General features: G+C 44.6%; 1 protein-coding gene across 7 annotated transcripts in view; it reads left to right on the top strand.

The window, feature by feature from the left end:
- The first annotated feature begins 4,348 nt into the window (after positions 1–4,348).
- The window catches only part of PCMT1 (protein-L-isoaspartate (D-aspartate) O-methyltransferase), a 41,739-nt gene continuing 29,451 nt past the window's right edge, over positions 4,349–16,636 (top strand). For 3 of the 7 annotated variants that reach the window (XR_003987335.1, XM_030447053.1, XM_030447052.1), the window contains exon 1: positions 4,654–4,927. Coding sequence is in view for 4 of the 7 variants with exons in the window: in XM_030447053.1 (XP_030302913.1) it covers positions 4,654–4,927 (274 nt within the window). In the remaining 3 variants the exon portion in view is untranslated. Of the gene's footprint in view, positions 4,386–4,653; positions 4,928–5,403; positions 5,582–16,636 lie in introns of those variants that run through there. The other 4 variants (XR_003987336.1, XM_030447055.1, XM_030447054.1 and 1 more) reach the window with 4 other exon arrangements.

Below are 16,636 nucleotides of genomic sequence, written 5' to 3'. Positions count from 1 at the left end.
CAGAAGTCAGTTAATGTGGGGTTTGGGATAATACTGTGGAAATGTTCAGCAGGAACATTTCACAAGGAAATTTCTGCTTATGGTATGTAAATGCAGAAGCATATGGGATCAGACAGTGATGATCAACTTTTCATATGCTTTTTAAATTCAAAGAATTAAAAATAATAGGTTCATGATGTGGGAGGAAAGGGATGGGACAGAAATAGTAGCAGGGATGGGTTTATCTATAAGCATATGTAAGTACAGCTATGGGACTGAGGCGTGGGTGAATGTGTGGAAAAGGAGACAGATCCGACACTCTTCAGATTAGTGGGTTCTCCATGTCAGAACAATCAAGTGATGGCCCACCCTCACTGCTGCCAGTCCTGTGCCTCTTCCCTATAACAAGGCTATCTGCCCATCCACCAGTTCCCTGGAAAATTTAAGGAGATGGCTATACCTGTGGACAATGGAGGAGTCTGCAACTGACAGTGGGCATCCAGAGACCAAGGAGCTCATGTTGGTTTGGACAAGTGAGAGGGAAGAGGATACTGGAATACTGAAGTGTCAGAGCAGATGGAGAGGTGCCATGCAAATGCTGATGGACAGAAAGCACTTATTTTTAAAGTTTCTACTTATCTTTTACTCTAGTGTTGAATTTCTACATTCTTTTCAGCTTTATCTTAATGGATTTGTTAACAGGTTTTAAAAAGACTTATGCAAACTCCAGACTGATGGCCTGGGTTATAGAGCAGAAAGAGGTAGGGACCCAGATGCTTGTTTAGTGCACAAATGGGTCCATCTTGCTGCTATTGGTATATATTAGTTTCTTTGGGCCCTTTGAGGCAATGTGGCTTCTCTTAAAGCTCTTGGAAATCTGCAGAGCCAAATGTTGTTTCCTTCACATATGCCTGGGACCCATCCAAGACACCCTAGAGATCACTTAGGAGGGCTCACACTGGTGTTGTTGTCACTTTCTCAATGAGATGCCCAAGAGATGCCCAATAGGTACATTCAGCTCAAAAGCACCTGAGCAAGCCTGCAAGTTCCTATGAGATAAAAGTGAGCACTTCCTGTGAACTGTATGGCAAGTTTAACCTTAATTCACACTGTTCATGGTAAGAAATGTCAGTTTTTATATAAATGGCTTCTCTTGTTTCTGGTCTCCCAAGGGGGTAAGTATCCCTGGAATGCTTTTAAACATGGGCCAACTAGTTTCTTGCCAACAAACTCTCTGTGTGAGAGCAATGCAGTTCACTTGCATCTGACAACAGAAAATGTCTTTTGCATTTAAAACAATGAAGTATTTCTGTGTGTGTACTTTTACAATGTCTGTCTGTTCTCTGTATTTGCTGCCCTTTGGGAATTCTTCTAACTTCATGGCTTCTTTCCTTCGCTCCCAGCCCACTAGATGTAACAGGGAGACCTTTTATATTCTGGGGCAGGCTCTGCCCCTGAGACTTCTCAGGAAGTCTCTCACATACTGCAGAGTGGTTGCTGGATCATGCTTAGATAGACAATGAAGAATGAAGCATTGGATGTGCTTCCAGGATTAAAAGAACTAGATGGGAAAAGTCTGGGAGGTCTATGGAAAGGACCTGGTGTATGCACTGGACAACTGTCAGATTTGCCCTGGACTGAGTCCTAGCTAGAAAATCAGATTCCCACCTTCACCTCATTTTCTTCAACTGAACCAGCAACGATGGGATGCAGTATATACATTATGTGGAGCTGGAACGGGCTTATCCCTCACAGAATGGGTTCTTGTACAGAATACAACTTTACTGTGACTCCCATGGTGGTATGATAGGCTGTGTGTGTCCTTGTAAAAGGGATGCTTTTAAGAACCAATATAATACTTGAAATTGTATCTGCTGGATGATGCCTTATTTTCTCTAATGTTTATACAAGGCACTGTTGTCTATCGCTGGTCTCATGTTTCAAAAGCAAAGAACCAAAAACTGCTGTCTCACACCAAATAGATGGCATAGCTGTGCTACTGTGCCTGGTTAAGAGAGGAAGCCCTGGAAATTTGTAATCGCGGGCGTATGGAAGCTCCTTCACAAGCACCAGAAGGGGGCACAAATGCAAAAGCCACAGCACTGACACCAAGTTTCCCAAAACTAATTGCAGCAATGGAATTGGCTTTCCCTCACAAATGATAGAAACATACATAAATAACAGATAGAAAAATAATATCGGTGGCAAAATTAATTATTAAGGAATTTAGGAGTACCCGAGAATACCATGTAACTCTAGGAAGTTAATTGTAAAATTTTCTGCATTATGGTACTGGTTGTGGGAAGACCTGGATGAGCTACTTTTTCCCTTAAGACTATTTCATCATGTGCCTACACTGAGACAGAGTAAAGGCCACATTGCATTTATTAAATTCTGAGTTTCTGATTTTGTGACCCAGACATCTTTTAAAAGGAATTTCAATTTTAACTCCGTCCTACAACGGTATCACACTAGTAATTTGCCACTGATACTACAATCAGAATCACGAAATGGTTTGGTTAAAGATCATCTAGTTGCAACTCCCCTGCATGGGCAGGGACCCCTCCCATTACACCAGGCTGCTCACAGCCCCATCCAACCTGGCCTTGAACACTTCCAGGGATGGGGCAGCCACAACTTCCCTGGGCAACCTGTGCCAGTGTCTCACCACCCTCATAAGGAAAGAATTTCTCTCTAACGTCTGTTGCAAATCTACCCTCTTCCAGTTCAAAGCTGATACCATTTGTCCTATCACTCCATGTCCTTGTAACAAATCCTTTCCCCAGCTTTCCTTTAGGACCCTTTCAGGTACTGGAAGGCTGCTATAAGGTCTCTCCAGGACCTTCTGTTCTCCAGGCTGAATAACCCCACTCTTTCAGCCTGTCTTCATAGGAGAGGTGCCCCAGCTCTCTGGTTATCTCTGAGGACTCACTCCAAGAACTCTATGTCTTGTATCTGGGGCTCCAGATCTGGAGTACTGGACACAGTACTCCAGGTGGGGTCTCACAAGAGCAGAGTAGAAGGGGAGAATCACCTCCCTTTACCTGCTGGCCACTCTTTTGATGCAGCCCAGGATGCAGTTGGCTTTCTGAACTGCAAGCACACAATGCCAGCTTATAGTGAGCTTTTCATCAATCACCATCCTCAAGGTCTTCTTCTTAGGGCTGTTATCAATCCATTCTCCACCCAACCTGTAATTGTGCTTGGGACTGTCCTAACCCAGGTTCAGGACCTTGCACCTGGCTTTGTTCAACTTCATGCAGTTTGCATGGACCCACCTCTCCAGCCTGTCAAGGTTCTCTGGATGTCATTCCTGCCCTCCAGCGTGTCAACCACACCACACAGCTTGGTGTTGTCAGCGAACCTGCTGAGGGCGCACATGATCCCACCATCCGTGTCACCAACAAAGATGTCAAACAGCACCAGTCCCAGTACTGACCCTTAAGGAATGCCACTTGTCACTCAACCACCTGGACATTGAAAGGGTGACCACAACTCTTTGAGCGTAACCATCCATTAAATTCCTTATTCCCTGAGTGTTGCACGTTTCAAGTCCTCAACTCTCCAATTTAAAGACCAGGATGCTGTGTGGGACAGTGCCAAATCCTCTGCTCGAGTCCATGTAGATAACGACAGTTACTCCTTCCTTATCCACCACAGCCACCGTTTAGCCACACAAGGCAGGTGCTAACTCATTTTCGGTCTTATTTCCCAGGCGTTCAGTCACACAGCCACACAGTCACACAGCCGCACCTCCCTTCCCCCGTTCCGCCTTCCCCTTCCCGCCTCCCGCAGCGATCGCCGCGGCGGGGACAGCGCTCGCGGCACCTGGCCAATGGCAGCCCGTAACACGTAGGCCTGGCCCGCGCGGGCTGGCCGCGGACCAATAGCCTCGCCCCATGCAAAACGCGGCGCCGCGGCACGGCGCTAATTGGCTCCGTCGCACGGGCGGCGGGGCTCCCGCTGGGCCGATACGAGGGCGGAGGGGCTGGGGCGGGAGGGGATACCCGGCCGGTGCCCGCCCGCCCTTCTTTGGTACGCGGGGTGTGGCGACTCATTCCTCGAGAGCCCTGTTGCTGAACAGGGGCGGGAGGCACCGACGTGTCGTTTCGCTACCTCATTCATTAGCGGAGCCTCTAAGCTGCCAAACCCCAACCCCCAGAGCCGAAGCGTCCCGTCTCGACGCCCGCAGCCTCACCCTCCCCCTGGCCCCGCGGCCCCTGCATCCAATCGCGCCAACCGGCAGCAGCCGCTGAGCCCGCGCCGTCGGCTGCCGCTGTAGAAAGAAACGAGCTCGGCCCTCGGCGGTTGGGCTCCAGAGGGCGCTACCGGCACAGGGGCTGGGGCTACATTTGTGCTCCGACGCGCCGTGCGGCTCCTCCGCAACCCGCAACGCAGCGGCGGGGGTAACCGCGCTCGTGTGTTGCCGGCTGCTTGCGGCGGGGGGTGGAGGGAAGGCCCTGGTCCCCCGCGGGGACTGCGGGAGCGGTCTCCGGGCACCGGCGGGGGCGGGGAGGGGACAGGACCGGACCGGCCCCTGACGGGCGGCTGCAGAGCAACCCCACCCCCGCCCCTCATGCGGGGATCTCCCCACGCGCGCCCCTGGGGGCGGTGGGCGCGCATGCGCGGGGGCCCGCGCGGGGCCGGTGCGGCGGCGGCAGCAGCGGCCGGAGAATGTCGGGCGCGCGGGGCGGTGGGCGCGTGGCCCCTCCTCCCAGCGAGCGCGCGGCAGCCGCGGCGGCGGCGGCGGCAGCGGGGGGGGGAGGAGGAGGAGGAGGCGAGGAGGCGGCGCCTGTGTCGGCGCTGGAGGTTGTGTCCTTCCTAGGGAAGCTGCTGTGCGCAGTCGCGGCGCTGAAGGCGGCTCTGTACCTGCTCCGCAGAGTGTGTCTAGCGATGGCCTGGAAGTCGGGAGGCGCCAGCCACTCCGAGCTCATCCACAACCTCCGCAGTGAGTCCGGGGCGAGGGGCGCGGGCGGGCGGGCGGGGCCTCAGCCGCGGGGCGACCGTTACCGGCCGCTCGGCCGCACGCACTTCGCATTCCCGCGGCGCCTGCCGAGCCACCAACTGTCAAGGAGCCGCGCCGGCGGGGGGAGGAGGCGAAGGCGGCGCCCAGCCGGGGGGTGTGTGTCTGGGTGTCCGTTCGGGTCCCTCCCGGGACGGCGCGGCGTGAGCCGCTGCTGTCCCGCAGCCGGGCGGAGGGCGGCGGCCGCTGGCGCAGGGCGGGCCCCGGCTGTTGTTGCGGGAGGAGATGCGGCGGGAGGGGCGGCGCCGATGGCGGTCCCGAAGGGGAAGAGCTGTGCGGCGGCCGTGGCTGTTGTCAGACCGCCGCCTCCCCGCCCCCTTCTCTCCGGCCCCGTTCCCGCCGCCTGTTGTGCGAGCTGAGGCGGAGCCGCGGCGGCAGCGCCGGAGGACCCGTGATCCTCCACACGCACCAGGCTCGGCGTCCCTCTGGCTTCGCTCCGGCCGCTCCGAGGCCCCTCGCAGGGCGGGCGAAGGAGCGGTGGTGTCGACGGGTGCGCAGCGACCGTCTCTCGGTCTTTCAGGCCCCGGCTAAACGCAACGGGAGCTACCGGGGTTTGGAAAACAACCCGAAGAGACCGAGGTGGTGTTTTTTGGGTTGGATGGCAGCAGTCCGCTCGTGGGGTCCTAAACGCTCGCTTTTGGCCCCAGCCCCGCGTTGCGCCCTCTGCGTGGGGTATTGCCGCTGGGAGAGGAGCGAGCGGAGCTGTCAGGGCTAGAGAGAGTCAGGCTGCTGCGAGTGGCTGCCCGGGACTCGGCGTTCTTTGCCCTGTCCGAGGGCTTGTGCTGTCCCCGTGCTGAAGGGGGAAGGTGCTAGGCGAGTGCTCTTCATTGATGTTCTTCAGTACAGTTCTGCAGGGGTCACTTGCATGTAATCCAGACTGAGATAACAGGTTGATAAGATAACACTTAAGTCATTTTCGATCTTACTTTCAATTAGTCGGCGTCTCTTTACTTTGCTCCTGGTCTTTCCCCTCTGCTCAAGTCTTGTGTCCTAGACATTTATGTAGTTTTGGAGCCTGTGTTATGGCACTTGTCTCCTGTTGTAGCGGTACTGCAAGTTCAGAGACAACTACACCTGCTTGGCCTCCTCCTGTTATTTTTGAGACATAGGAGAATGTTGTTTTCTCCAGTCTGCTTATGTTGGATCCTCTGATCCTGTGGTATTTTCCATCATTTTCTTATGCCACCCTTTTGAGAATCTTCTGTCCGGTAGAGCTGAATGGACTTCCAGTTTCACTCTAAAAACTTCGTGGGTAACAAATAGAGTTACAGTGTGTTTTGGGGATTTTTATTGGATTTGTTTTGTTTTGTTTTGGTTGGTTGGTTTGGGTTTTGGTTTTTTGTGTATGTGTGCATGTGTATGTGTGTTTGCTTTGCAACTATAATGGCTGGGAAGCCTATTATAGTGAAATTCTGTTCCCATACACAGCAGGGAAAGCTTTCTGACATAAAAACCAATGTTGAGCTCCAAAGTAAATACAAAAATTGATTATTGCCAGAATTGTCTATGGCTCTGAGAACCTGAAGGCAAAACTGATTTATTTGTTAAAGAAAACGATGGCAGTGCTTTTCAACACATGGAAACTGTTTTGGTCTTTGCAAATAATAATAAAGTTAAAACCATTACAGTTAGTATACAACGGTAACAGCCTGTATAGGAAGAGGAAAGTAATCTAGAAGTGTTTAATATTTTAATCTCAAAATACACAGATAGTAATTATCTGGAAAATTACAGTCTGTAATTATCCCCCCCCTTCTGTTTTGTATATGTATGCCAAAGTATTTTGAGAGGTGTTAAACAGATTGGAAATAAAATGCTCTGGAGGCACAAGGCTTGTGACCTTCCAGCAAGATTGCACTGTTGACCTCAGTGGGACACCATTAATGTGTGTGGGGCTTTATCAGTGCAGAGCAGTTGCAGGATTAAGACCCAAACTTTTAAGCAGCAGTTCTCCAGATAAGATATTTTGTTGCTGAAGTTGGGAACAAGTTTATAAGAAAATAGGTGAGAGACTTCTATATCATATATATATATATGTTTTTAACAAACTTAACATTTTAGTCTCTCTGTAACAAATAAGTTTTCTAGAGAGTTCCTTTTGACTAGTAGATCCCACAATGTATTTTCTTTCCCTAAAACAGCTAAGCAGCATAGCATTTCTAGCATTGTTATGCTAGAAGTAAGAATGCAATGCAGATGAGGTTAATTTGATGTTGTCTGAGTGTTTATCTTGTAACTGTGTAATTTGCATGACTTTAAATAAAGGAAATAATACAGGTTGTAATGACACGGTGTGTTTTCTTCTGCAGCAAAGCCTGATTGAGAGGTTCATGCTCTTGTCCTTACACCCCAGGTTTTTTTTTATGTGCCTATAGAACTGCATAGAACTCATGAGGGATGCTGTGTTTTAAGACTGGGTCACTTTCTCAGTTCTCCCCATGTTCAACACTGAGGTTTAAACTCCTCTTTTTCTGTAAGCTGTTGTACTGTTGTGGTTTGAGAAGCAATGAACTTTGTCGTGGGTCTAAGTGGGCTGGGGAAAAGGGGACCTTCTTAAACTGCTTTTGCTTCCAAATAAAAACATAAGTGGAAAGCTCCTGAAGGCTACAAAATAATTTCTTTTAAAACAGCTGTTAAGATTATTCTTCATTATTTTGTGGCAAGGAAGTGCTCTAATTTAATGCAAATGCATTAACATATGCTTATTGCTCATTTCACTATTGCCTTAACTACAGAATTAACTTCTCTATAAAGGTACCAATCATTGTGTTAGAGCAGTGTTAGATACTTCTTTGTATTTGCATGCAAATTTAGTTACTCTTTACAACTTTTATCTTTATTTGCATGTCTTAAAAGGGACAAACTAATGAAGAGAGCCTTGGAACTGTGTATTTTTCAGTGCATACTTAGAGACAGGTGACAGAAGAATCTTGCATGTCTTTGATTTTGTTGTTTTGATTCCAGCTTCTTGTTACATTGTAAACATATTCCTGTATTGTTAATTTGAGGCATCATAGGTGCACAATTTGTCACATGAACAAACTTTCTTAAAATGCACTCTTGACAGTAAAATAAACTGTTTCCCCAAGATGTTAATCTGTTTTGTTTTCCAGTGATTCTAGATGTTCATCTGTTTTGTTTTCCATTCTTGAAGCTACTTCTCATTTTAAAATAAGTTTTTTTCTTTGAGTGCTCAATTCTTCCTGCATTAGGACCATTAAAAATATTTTTCATCTTTACAGAATAAGTATTTTTGCTTTTTCCAGAGTTACATAGTTGAACACTCTAAAAATTTAAGCTAAGATCTTTTAGCAGACAGCACTTTAAGGTAACCTGGAAATGCAGGTTTCAATACAGAAATAATAGAATTTTTAAATACATTACTATGACTGGAGTTTCCCTTATTTTATGACTTAGTATATAGGGTTGCTCAGAAAGCAGGAAAAGTGTGAGTGATGACTTTTTTACCATTCTGTTGCTTGACTGAAGATCTTTGGATTCTAAATCTGTGTCTTAAACACACGCACACACATACATACACACACGCACACATACACACCTCACCCTCCCTCTTTATCTTCAGTTATCCACTCTGTTTTCTCATCTCACTCTTGGGTCATTCTTGATTTCCTTCTGTTTTTCATACTTGGGCTCTTGCCAAATCCTGTTACTTTACATGCCAGCATCTTGGAAATCAGGTTTTCTTCCCCACTTTCAGAAATTAAAAACTGGGTCCTGTTCAATTCAAAGTCCATCAAAGCTGCTTAAATTTTTTTAGTGCACCTCTTCCTTTTCTCCAGTCAATATCGTTTGCTGCCATGTGAGCATCTTTCAGTTATTACTTCTCTGATTATATTGTGCCAGTGGTGTTATAGCCACATATACATGCTTCTGAGTCCACATTTCCATGTGAAAGTGAGGGTAAATTAACTTGACTATGGCTAAAATGCTGCGTAACTTTGTTAACCACCTGGGCTTTCTTCTTGCTACGTTCTGTTGTCTTCCTCATCTAATAGCTCTGATCATAAAAGTTAGTGAACGTAATTTACAAGATACCACAAATTCCGTAGAGTTTTGTGCCTCATTTGAGACCTGATTCCTAATTTGTCAATGTGAATGGTGCTTTGAATCAGTAAGTATTCAAATATTGCCAGGCTTTGTGGATTTTCTATTAAAGACACTTCTCTAAGTGTTTTTTTTGTTTAGATGTTAAATAATTAAAAATGACATTTTGGCAAGTTTCATTTTGGTGAAGGCTTATCCACAGTGAATCTGCACCTTTATTGCAGGTTTCTGATTGCTGAGGAAAACCTCTGTTGGAACTGCCATGTATGTGAAGGCATGCAATATTGCAGTGTTATGCCTAAGATCAGTTCAGCAACAACAATACATTGGGTTGGTTTTTTTTGTTATTTTCCATGGTTTCTCCGAATCTCTCTGCAGCTGGCTGATATTGCTCAAGGAAGAGTAATGTAAGTTGGACAAACATGAAGAAATGAAATAGCAATGGAAAATTAGACCAATAAAAACCACTTAGCCCAAATTTAATATGTCCACTGTACAAGTACTTATGTTACTAGTTGTGTGTGGTCAATGAACACATGTTCCTTCAACATATGTGTTGGATGGAGGCTTGAGTGACTAAGAATTGTAACTCATGTATGGATAGTGAAAGAGTTGAAAATTAAAAATTAACTCATCCATCAATATGTTGGTTTAAGAATATATAAAATTTCTTAGATTTGTTGAAATCTGTGATGCTATCTTTGGAGTATTTTTTTATTTATTAGCAAGTAATTAAACTAATTGCTTAAAAAAGGTCCTATGAGACTTTTTATTATTAGTGATTTAAGTATTTGTTAGTGATTTGTCCATGTCAGTGAAATGTTCTGCAGGAATTTCTGCACCCTTGACCTTCTAAGAGGAGGCCTTCAAGACAACCTAACATTGCAGGAAAAAAGCTTTAAAAGCATAAATCACATTTTACCTGTGTGTAAATTAGGATTGTGTTCTTAACTGGTTCTTTGTTGATGCCATATTTTTTCCCGTTCATGTTAGACAAGATACAATGTTAAAAACATATCCATTCTTTCCCACAACAGTCTCAAAAGTCAGTGCAACAAAATTCATGTTTTCACTCATCCAGGAAAAAAAACCGCACCTTTTTTATGCTGCTTCTTTATATCACAACACATTATAATAAATAATTTTTGTTTAAAAATATTTAGTTGATTGAATATTATTTTTTTTTCCTCTTGTTGGGTTTAGTGGCATAATGCTATGTTTTCTGGTAGTCTGAAGCTACCTAGTTAGAGTAATATAGTAAAATGGAAATAATTTTGCAGATCTGTCTGTTGAGGGGACACCCTCAAGTAGATCAGGTTGCTCAGGGGCTTATCAAGTCTCACCTTGAATATCTCCAGGGCTGAGGCCTCAGCTACCTCCTAGGCAACCTGTTCCATATTTCCACTATCCTCACGGTAAAGAACTTTTTCCTAATATCAAATCTAAATCTACTCTTAATTTAAAACCATTGCCCCTTCTTCTATCTTTGCCCTTGCAAAGAGTTCATTTCCAGACTTCCTGTAGGCCCCTTCAGGTACTGCAAGGTCCCTATTAGGTCTCCCCTGAACCTTCTCTTCTCCAGGCTGAACACCCCCATCTCCCTCAGCCTGTCCCCATAGGAAAGATGTTCTGCCCCTCTGATCATATTCATGGCCCTCCTCTGGACCTGCTCCATCAGGTCCATGTCCTTCCTGTATTGAGGGCTCCAGAGCTGGGCACAGGACTACAGCTGAGGTCTTACCAGAGCAGAATTAAGTAGCAGAATCATCTCTTGCAATCTGCTGGCCACGCTTCTTCTGCAGTCCAGGATGGGATTGGTTTTCTGCGCTGCAAGCATGCATTGTTGTCTTATGTCCAGCTTTTCATCCACCAGCACCCCCAAGTCCTTTCTGCAGGGCTGCTTTCTGAAACCTCATCCCCAAGCCTGTAGTGATAATGTGGATTGTTCTGACCCAGGTGCAGGACCCTGTACTTGGTCTTGTTGAACTCATGAGGTTCACCTGGGCCCATACCTCCAGTTTGTCCAGGTCCTTCTGGATGACGTGGTCATTAAATTACTCCTCCTGGAGTCACAGTCATATTTTGCTGATCTTTTGATTTTCCTCAGCTTTTGCATATGACTAGTGCCTGTTCTAATGAAGCCACTTTCATAACAACAGACTGTTCATTTGGACTTCCTGCTGGTCTTGACAGCACTAGCTTTTCTGAAAATGGATCAGTGAAGTGGTTGCATGGAATCACCTCAGTAGGGTGTAAGGTGTGCAGAATCAGCCTTTCTTTAAAGTACTATTGTCTCAAGCCTTATTGCGAGGAAAGCTGCCTATCTGTCTGTCCTGTGCAGCTAAGGTGGTTTTCAGTGGTTGTTGCTGCTTTGTATTGAACTCTTTAGGTTTGACATTCAGTGTGATTTGTAAGTGAAGTTCAGCATTCTCAAATGTAGAGAGATCCAGGTATGCTCAAAGGTGATGTCTCCCTTGTCTGTTCACAGGTGTTAAAGTTTCTTGGAAAGCGCGGTTCTATTTTCTTGCAGGCTGAACCCAACCTAAAAATGACCTTCTGTCCCATACTCCCAAAAGTTTCTTCATGCAGCTGCTAATAGATGAAGTCAGCATAGCCATTTCAATAAATGTAAACATTTTATGGATGGCTTTTGTGATAGAGAAGCACTGTAGAACTAGCACTATGAGCAGAGAACTAGCCTGCTTTTCTCCATCCCAAAGAAGAAAATGGTTAATACCAGCTTTGCAACATTGGCCTACTGTATGAGGGAGCAATACAGCTGTCCTTAAATGTGTCTAAATTAGTTACCTGCAGACTTTCAAATTCATGAAAATTAATAGAGAGGTTGATACAGACAGGTTGGTTTGGAAGGTGATTGTTAGTAAATGAGGAAGGATTATTTCCATAAAGTAGAAGTGGAATTTTGGAAGGTGTATTTGTATTTAACTGGAACTTGAGGCTCCATAGTACTTTGTTGTGCTTGTTGTGTTGAATTTAGCTTTTGGATCTCATGTGGTTTTACCTTTACATCTTTTGAGCAACATTTCGATGCTAATGCAAAATTTTTTTACTTTAAATTCTGCCGCTTTGTGATTTTAATATGATTTGCTCTTTGTGTTTAATTTCTTGACTTTAAAAATAGTTCTGATAGAGCCTTCTTTCCTCAGTGTCTCAGAACGACAGACTCTCAACTGATTCCTTCCAGTCAGAAGTATGCAGCATTCTGTTTGAATAATCTGTTATTGAGAATCCAAATCATAGGGACAACTGAGATGTGCTGTTGAATGTTTGAGGTAGATACTCTTAAATAATCAGCAAGTACAAGACGTTTGTATGTATGAGTTGTTTAAAAAACACTTGTTTGCAACCGTGTACTTTAAGTTTCTTTAGCACAAAGAACTTTGTATGTTTTGGCATCAGTGTCCTTTATTGATCCATCACTTTTTGTTCAAAGTGCTTTCTTTGTGCTCATGATTTAGTGAAATCTTCCTAAGCTCATTCCTTAGCATTTTAACTGAATTGCTTTCTTCTCTTTTTCCTTTCGCCATAAAAAAAGACCCTTACCATAAAAACATCAGTTGATCAGCTGCTTAAAACCAACTAACTTCACACTGCTCGAAAATGAAGATGTGGTTCTGTTCCAGCCCACGTTCTTCTTGAAAGTTGCTAGCTGGTTTGTGTGGGCCAGGTGGAGACATCTGGAAACTGTTGTCACTTGAGTAATTTTAATCTACTTGATTTAATCTTTTGTGACAGTGTTATATGCTTTGTATCATGCTTTAAGACCTCTATGATTTTAAAGTATTAGTGTTTTGCTGAAAAGTCAGTTTCATAAGTGAAGTACTCTGCAGTGGTTATGGAGAAAGTAACTGGGGAGAAACTGGATTATGTGGATGCTGGAAAAGCCCCACAGTAAGTAGTTTTGAGGTGTGCACGAGCATTTTCTTTTTATGAAGCCAGCACCAGGAGGTGTTTGAGTAGCTGTTTATAGTGTGTATAGTAAGCTTGTGTGCTGGATTTTATCATGTGGCAACGATGTTGCCCGTAGTCAAGACACAAACCAACAGAGTCAGTTTATGCGGTGCTTTATTCAGGGCCCGGGAAACCTGAGGACTAGCGTCCCAAGTCAGGATTCCAAAAACCCTCATTTTTGGTTTAGCTTTTATACTTTTTACATCGTGCAGAATTACATATGTTCAGGTCACAAACAACTACATAAATCATGTAGATAACAACAGACAGACATCCCCAAACCCCAAATCTTGTTTAACTTAAGCTATTGTTTAACTGACTCCCACCACCAACCCTTATCTTCAGTACAAAGTGTCAGTTTACTCTTCCTACATGTTCTATATGCTAATTCCTCTGATTATTGATCCCCTCTTCTCAGCACATTCCTTGCTAGTTTCCCAAGACCCGTTCCCAGGGTCTGTTTTTCCGGCCTGCTTGACCAGTCCAAACCTTAGCATAACTACTTCTAAATTTCTATTTTCTTCCGCTACTTGCAACAAGTCCCCCCTTTTGAGCATTCTTTGACTTTTTCACAAGGATGCTCAACCCTTAGGCTTCTTGGTAGGCAGGTGGAGGCAATACATCTTCTGGTAATATTACTTCTTTTCAAGTTATTGCCTTCATTACCCTTCGAGTGTGTTGAGTTTCTTTTGCAATCATTCCTAAAAGACACTTGTATAGTACTAAAGCAACCATAACGATTATGATTATCATGATTCCATATTGTACAATTGATGATATCCAACCAGAAACCTGGATCCCTAATGCACTAAATACTGCTCCGACCCAATTGTGTTCTGCCTCCTTTTGAACATTGTGAACCTCGTCCTCGATTTGTTCCAATTGACTAATATCCTTTTCTACCTCCTGGGTGACATTTGGGATGTGTACACAACAGTGTCCATCCTTGTTATGCAGATACCCACAAACACCATGTTCTTTTAATAACATCATATCCAAGGCCATTCTATTCTGTATAGTCATCCTCGTAGTAGCTTGTAGTTGTAGATTTAGATCCCTAAATCCTTTCTTCGTCACTGCCGCCAACAGCTCTGTTTGTCCTAATAATTTGTACAACATTTCCCTGTTCCGATAAGTGGAAATAGGTGCAAATAAAGACTCCAATACCCACCCAAATTTGACCCCTGACGAGGGTTCATGCCACCCATCTTCGTCCAATCCTATAGTATTCAGGTCCCTACTGCTATCTCTTCTCTGTCTCTTTCTCATCTCTTTTGATGTTGATTTTGACTCTTTCCAAAATGGGCACAGGGTCGGTACACCCAAAGTAATTTGCGTGGTTAGTCCATCTAATGGTAGGTGAGATGTCCATTGGCCATGTCCCAAAACCCATACTAAATTCCCAGGACTGTGAACTGTTGTGTGCCTACAATCTATGGGTTCCATCCCTTGTTTTATACTTATGGTATGATTGTATCCCCTACATTCACATCCCCACTTTAGTGTCATTTTTACTGGTGCTAGCCCTATTTGTTCTTCCGGGGTGTCACATGTAAATACTTTTGTACACTTCCATTCCTCCGTTTGAGCATGTAACTGTCTGGAGGAGGTAGATGTAGTATATGCCCTGTAGTACGATTGGTTTCTATTCCCTGACCATTGAATACACCAATTTATCTTTCCGAGATAGGTATAACGTTCCAAAATACTAGGTCCCCATACCGTCTTCCAATCTTTCCAGGCATCTAAATTTTGAGTAACATTTTGACAACTCATTTCATTTTCTGTGGATTTGGTTGTTATAGTAAATTTTTCACACGCCTCATCTCCAGGGTAATCGACTATACACTTTCTAGTATTTTGTGTCCACCCAAAATAATTAGGTTTTCCTTTACAATCCACCTCTGTCATTGTTCGAGTCGTTTTACACACATCCTTTTCTTTCATTACTATTTTAGGGACCAACTGACACGTCCAGGAAACATTTCTTAAAGATTCTGGCATCTCTGTCACTGGTATTATTCCCCATGGTATAGGGTCACCTGCTGCTTGGGGTAGGGGTAAACAGGCTGTGATTTCCGTCACATTTTGCATAAGACCAAAGTCCCTAATTAAACCAACTACCAGATTTTCCTGACTTCTAGCCTTTGTTAATTCCTCGGCATCAATCGCTTGCCTAGTTACTCTCCTTTCCTGTTTAGTGGAAGGCTTAATGCTCATATGTACATCCGCATATCCAAAATTCTCCTGAATTAACACTATACATATATATATTCTCCTTCTTTTTCCTTAGCTATTTTAGGTATCTGCAGGATAGTTGTCCCTTCCTGGCGTGACTCATCCCAAGTAGTCTTTACCCCTTCCATAATTACCTTATCTCCTGTTACCCATTTCCATCTTGCTATTACCTCAGTGGATCCAGCTTTCTGATTATCAGTAAATAGACAAGTCAAATTAGCATCAGCTCCTTCTACTATTGACAGGTAAGGTTCAGGTACATTAATTTTTACTAAAGTTTCTGCGATTATAATTAAATTGAGAAAGACCAATATTCTCATGGTTTGCCTCTGAACACTAATTTTGTTGTAGACAAGGGCTCTACCGACCATTGCGTGGGGACCTTCTTGACCCTGGTGTAGTGAATCCAGTTGTCGACTCCGTCGACCTTGACGGCCGTGTAGGTGGTCATGATCGCCTGGTGAGGACCGTCCCATGTCTCCTTCAGTGGTTCCACTGACCAGTTCCTTATGTAGACTTGGTCTCCTGGAAGGATGTCGTGGGCCGGATTTTCCAGGGGTAACGGTCGGTTCCAACGCTCCTCGGAGTGCTGTAAGAGTCTTACTCAGAGACAATACATAATTTAGTATCACCTGATCCCCCACCAAATGAGGGTCCCCCTGGTAAGTAGCAGCATGGTATGGTTTGCCGTGCAAAATTTCGTACGGACTTACTCCTATCCTTTCCCTTGGCTTAATCCTTATCCTTATCCTTAACAGAGCTAAAGGCAATGCCTGCGGCCACTGGATTTTCGCTTCTTGGCATATTTTCTTAATTTGGTTTTTCAATGTTTGATTCATCCGCTCTACCTTACCACTTGATTGGGGCCTCCAGGGTGTGTGCAGATTCCAAGTTATTCCTAATATTATAGAAATCTCCTGCACGACCCCCGCAGTAAAATGAGGACCCCTATCGGATGATAGCCCTAACGGCACTCCAAATCTAGGGATAATTTCTTTCAAAAGTGTTTTTACCACTTCTTTTACCTGATTGGTCCTGCAAGGGAAAGCTTCTGGCCATCCTGAAAATGTACACACATACACCAACAGATATTTGTATGCCTGAGCCTTTGGTAGCTCAGAGAAGTCTATTTGCCAATAATCTCCTGGTTGGGGACCTACCTGCAACTTACCCATTTGTACCTGCCTTCTTACCACTGGGTTGTTTTTGATACACACCGGGCATATTGCGTTTACTCTTTTTGCCAATGAATGTTAACATCTGGTTTGAGAATATTTCGTTTTTCAAAAATTTTACCATTGCCTCCGCACCCCAGTGACACTTATTGTGTTCAGTTTCCAGTACTATCCTCATGATCCT

Source organism: Calypte anna, chromosome 3 (assembly GCF_003957555.1).
Source record: "Calypte anna isolate BGI_N300 chromosome 3, bCalAnn1_v1.p, whole genome shotgun sequence".
Taxonomy (NCBI): Eukaryota; Metazoa; Chordata; class Aves; order Apodiformes; family Trochilidae; genus Calypte; species Calypte anna.
This window is presented reverse-complemented; position numbering and strand designations above follow the sequence as displayed.